The 4,693-nt window shown below is 35.7% G+C and overlaps 1 protein-coding gene and 1 long non-coding RNA gene across 2 annotated transcripts; one reads left to right on the top strand and one right to left on the bottom strand.

The window, feature by feature from the left end:
* Nucleotides 1–1,748: 1,748 nt before the first annotated feature.
* On the bottom strand, nt 1,749–2,644 carry LOC116161681. The gene is made up of 2 exons (XR_004143418.1): nt 2,425–2,644; nt 1,749–2,116 (listed from the first exon to the last, which is right to left on the bottom strand). It is a non-coding gene; the product is annotated as an uncharacterized LOC116161681 (long non-coding RNA).
* Nucleotides 2,645–2,734: 90 nt separating this feature from the next.
* Nucleotides 2,735–3,390, top strand: LOC116161680 (short/branched chain specific acyl-CoA dehydrogenase, mitochondrial-like). The gene is made up of 3 exons (XM_031475121.1): nt 2,735–2,906; nt 2,971–3,124; nt 3,173–3,390. The coding sequence occupies exons 1-3, from the start codon at nt 2,874–2,876 to the stop codon at nt 3,373–3,375; spliced, it is 390 nt and encodes a 129-aa protein (XP_031330981.1). The 5' UTR covers nt 2,735–2,873; the 3' UTR covers nt 3,376–3,390.
* The last annotated feature ends 1,303 nt before the right edge of the window (nt 3,391–4,693 follow it).

Below are 4,693 nucleotides of genomic sequence, written 5' to 3'. Positions count from 1 at the left end.
TACTCGGCTGCAATGTTTGCAGTGTTCTTGGCAGTTAGAAACTCTGTAGGTTGCAGGGAAGGCTGTTTCGTATAAGCATGAGCACCTCATGGTCTCACAAATTGACTTGCAGCCGCATTTTCCTACGATTGAGAACGTTTTCCCTTTTAATGGGATACAAGTTACGCAAGAAGAGGCGGTCGGGCGAATCATCGTCCATGCGAAAGATATGGTGGAGCATGGAGCCCAGAACATCCTGGTCCAGTTTTGAGATACTGACGTTCTGATGGTCATATATATTTTGTTTTTTTTCTGAAAAACTCGGACTGAAAGAAGGATATATGTCAGGTGTTGGGGCCAAGCGTCGATATATAGCGATTCATTTTATTGTATTAGCACTTGGAGAAGAAAATTCACAAGCCCTACGAGGCTTTCATTGTTACACAGGTTGTGCCCAAACGCACTCCTTCAATTCTATTGGAAACAAGAAGGCGTTTATGACATGGATGAAACGCCCGGACGTGACACCAGCTTTACTTGAACTCTCCAATTCACAAAGAGGAATAACAGAAAAAACAATTAAAACTTTGGAAGAATTTACTACCGTTCTCTATGACTCCGAAGCACAGGAGAAATCCTCTACTAATAAAATATTTATTTTGTACCAAAAATAAATTACTGCAGTTCCTGTCCCCAATCAAGCAGGTCATGTGTTCAACAGGAGATCTGAGCGATGATGGGGCATTCCCCTTTGATGACTTATATCTTTTTACTTGTAAATACGTTTCAATAATCAACAATTTTTAGTTAAAAACCAAATTCAATGAATAAGTTTCACCTTTGCACTTAGTTTACCTCGACCTGTTTATTCAAAATACTTAAAAATTCATAAAAAATAGCTATTTGTGTATTAAGAGCGCAAAATGATATATTGTCGATTGAAAGAGACATTTGCCGCGCTAATCTCTTGAAATCTACAATCAATTTGCGCTCGAATTACACACAAGATTTTTCTACAATCGAGCAGTTCACATATTTCCAAAAATTTAAATTTTTCACTCAAATATAGATTATTATTTTAATCTTATGCCCAAATGAAAGATGTCATTTACTCGTTGTCATTGGATACTCTGAGCAATGCATATTTGATTTATAGTTTATAATTTGGAGAGCGAGCGTTTTTTTTAAATTTTGTCGCTTATAAGCGACAAATTGACATTCCTCGAAAATTGTGACGTTTGCGTTGTCAAATAGGAGCGCAAATGCCTACTTTGGATATCGATTGTAGAAAAAGGTCTTTAATAGGTCTTTTTTGGCACCCAAAAGAATCTCAAAAACGCCACCTCAACCACGAAAATCGGTCAAACTTTCCAACAAACTTTCGAATCCTGTCGGACGTTAAAGATATCATAAAATCATGCTTCCCACACAGAAATTAGTTTCGGATATAGTTTTTGTCGTTTTCACCCTCGGCAACCTCGTAAACGTCACTCTAAACGTAAAAATCGCTCTAAAAACAGATATTTCCTGAAATTCGCCTCAATTTTGAAAATTGGCGCCATTTTCAATCCTAAGGGACGGAACTTCCTGCTCTGCGACTCAAATCACTCCAATAGGTCTAGGGATCATGTGTTCCAAGTGGCACAATTTTAATACGAAAGGCCGTTTGTTCTCACGGGCCGCTCCCACTACTACCTTAGAATCGTAAAAGTAATAATGACGTTCTCGAGGCGAATGACTAGATTAGATAATAATAATAATAATAATAATAATAATAATGACTTTTATTAGCTACTTACAACTGAATACATGCATACGATACAAAAGAAAACAAATATAATTCTGATAACAATCAGAATTCCGGTGCAGGGTAGGAGACCTCCTCTTCCAATCCATTTGACAGGAGATTATAATGTGGCGGAGCCCCATCTTGCTGAAACTGCAAATTTTATACGTCTAGTAGCATGTCTTCATTGTTTTCCACTCTCCAAAGAGTGTGATCTGTGGGGCTATCACTTCTTTCAATAGATTGTAATATAATTCCGCTGTTAAAACTTCTTGAATGCCCATTAGGCCATTACCGACCCAACAATTGGATTTCAAAGAATACCTACCCAAACAGTGATTGTTTGATTTTCTGTAAAGAGAATTTTATGGCCGTTAAAATGATGTGTCACTCGATGGGGGCTGCATATTATAATTTTAAATTTGTAGTAGTTGAGGGTGAATGCTAAAACTAAGGTCCACTAAATGTCTGGCAAGGTATATGGTTATACTAAAAGGAAGTGTTATTCCAATTTTGATTTTTTAGAAAAATTCAACACATTACAATATAAGGTGATTCGTTTTTGAAAGAAAGTCCTGTATAATGAATATTTCAAGAAGTGGTACACACTGACACCTTCAACGAGGGGTATTACCGTATTAATTTTTCAAAATACCTACCTAAATAGACCTCAAACCCACCGTTACTTCTACGACCCCACTTTTGTAATACACATTTTTAGGTCAACAATATCACAGTGAAGGTAATCGTGAAATTATGAAGCGATAACATTTTGTGAAATTGCTTGTATTGTGAATTGGGGACTTGTGACAAAAATGTTATGATAAGAAAATATGCGCTGAAATAAAGATAGTAAAACTATTTATGTAAGTTATTTGGAGCAGGTAAACTGAAGTAGGAGAAGAGTAACAAGAACAATGAAACTGACCTGACGCAACGGAGGAGTGGGCATGTCTCGAATAAAGATAATAGTCGGCTACGAACATAGTACGTGTCGCTACTCGCAAGTCGCAGATATTTATTATCTTACATCTTACTTCACGTTACATTTCAGCAACAGCGTTCGACTGGATAAGTGGTTTTTACGGTAGTAATCTGATCATCCAAAATGAACAGCTGTCGTACATTTTTGACCAAACAGGTTGGTACTTAAAGTGTAGCTATTATGGGTACGTTAAGTAAAACCCAAATAATGTACTACCTAGGTGCTGCCGACATTCTCCAAAAGTTACAAAAAAACTATCACGACTACTTCATCGAAGTTGCAGCAAACAGAAACCAGTGCAGCAACACAGGTCACGGACTCGCCCAAACCCCTAACATATTTAACGGAAGATGAACAGATGATGAAAGAAACAGGTACACTACAATTGCGTGTAATTTGTTTATAATACAGTGACATTTTAGTGAGAAGATTGGCTGTAGATCAAATCGGTCCACATGTCAGAGATATGGACAGGGATGGATTTATAAAGCAACCCATAATTGATATGCTATTTGAAAATGGGGTAAGTTGTTTTAATGTTTTGACACCTTGCTTCTACTACGCGGTTCCAACTCAAATAAGTATAACTCGTGTGTGGATAATTACATTGCGAATTATTTTGTAACTCGGATATCAGATTATCTCTTTAACTCACATGATTTTTCAATTGCGAACAGAAATGGAAATTATTATACACTTGTCGAATGGACAAGGATAATTACGACAAGGTCACTTATTTTGTTTGGATCTCATTAAATACGTCACGTCTAAACAACAAAACGCACTATTTGTTAACTTTCCATATCCCCAAATAATAAATAAATAACTATGCACTATATACTATAATTAATTATTTTGACCAGTAGGTACTATAGGCATGCTATAGTGTCCATTGCAGGCTAGTAGTCTGTAGACATTTTCTATAAGGGTAGGTATAGCTAGACAAACCAGTATTGGACAAGCAACTTTAAACAGTTTAGGTATTTATAGAACCATCTAACAGCATTCACATGTCCACTCGCCAGATACCTATAATTACTTTATAATAAATGTGTCTTATTATTCAAGGTGAGATAAGCATAAACAGTTTTTTTCTTCTCTCGTCTCGTTTTGATTGTATAGGTATACAAGGGATGCGCGATTATAAATCCCAAATTAGATTTGGTATTTACTAATTATATAATAATAATATATTGATAATCATCAATTGATTGACTCTTGCCAGGATCCTACATCTTTCGTCTTGTTGATACCATATACAGGGACGGATTAATAGAAATATGTGGGTGGGGGCGGAATCCCGGAAAGGGAGGGAAAAGATGAGGGGGGTCCGGGTCCTCCCCCGGAAATTTTTGAAAAAAATACCTTAAAAAGTATAAGATTTAGTGGTTCTAGACCGACAATTTATATGTAAAGAAATATTAGCTTGAACTACTGGAAATGCAAATATTTCAAAGAAAAACAATATTTTGCCGATCGCAGTCATTTATAAAAAATCAAGTAATTATACCTGTTTGGGAAAATTATATCGCAAAATGCAGGGAATGAAACATACAACTCTGGAATTATGAATCAATACTACATAAATACTAAAGCCCTTTTTATCAATTAAATATGCACATTTTAAACATAAGTACCTACTATTTAATTTTTTTCGTTTCATTTATTTAAAAGAACATTTATTAGAAACTCATACTAAAATTGAATGAGCAAGGTACATTTTTGGTGAAAATAAAATATTGCCTTGTTAAAAAAACTGGCAAACGCAGACGAGTAAGTACTTTTTGAACTCGAAAAACACTGGTTGAAACCTACAAAATAACACTGACCAACTCCGCTGAATTGGGTACGCATTTTTGTGTCATTTTGTTCCACAACTTCTATAAAGGACAATAAGCGGAAACCTAGCATCGGCTGGTTTATGAAATCATGTACTTTTGGTT

Source organism: Photinus pyralis, unplaced genomic scaffold (genome assembly GCF_008802855.1).
Source record: "Photinus pyralis isolate 1611_PpyrPB1 unplaced genomic scaffold, Ppyr1.3 Ppyr1.4_LG10, whole genome shotgun sequence".
In the NCBI taxonomy this organism is placed as follows: domain Eukaryota; kingdom Metazoa; phylum Arthropoda; class Insecta; order Coleoptera; family Lampyridae; genus Photinus; species Photinus pyralis.
Note: the sequence above shows the minus strand (reverse complement) of the source record. Positions and strands in the feature narration are given on the sequence as shown.

Bases quoted from the DNA above. Each gene is read 5' to 3' on its own strand.
- LOC116161680 (XM_031475121.1), top strand. From the start codon at position 2,874: ATGAACAGCTGTCGTACATTTTTGACCAAACAG. The intron at 2,907-2,970 runs GTTGGTACTTAA...TGTACTACCTAG, and splicing joins GTACATTTTTGACCAAACAG to GTGCTGCCGACATTCTCCAA. The intron at 3,125-3,172 runs GTACACTACAAT...GTGACATTTTAG, and splicing joins ACAGATGATGAAAGAAACAG to TGAGAAGATTGGCTGTAGAT.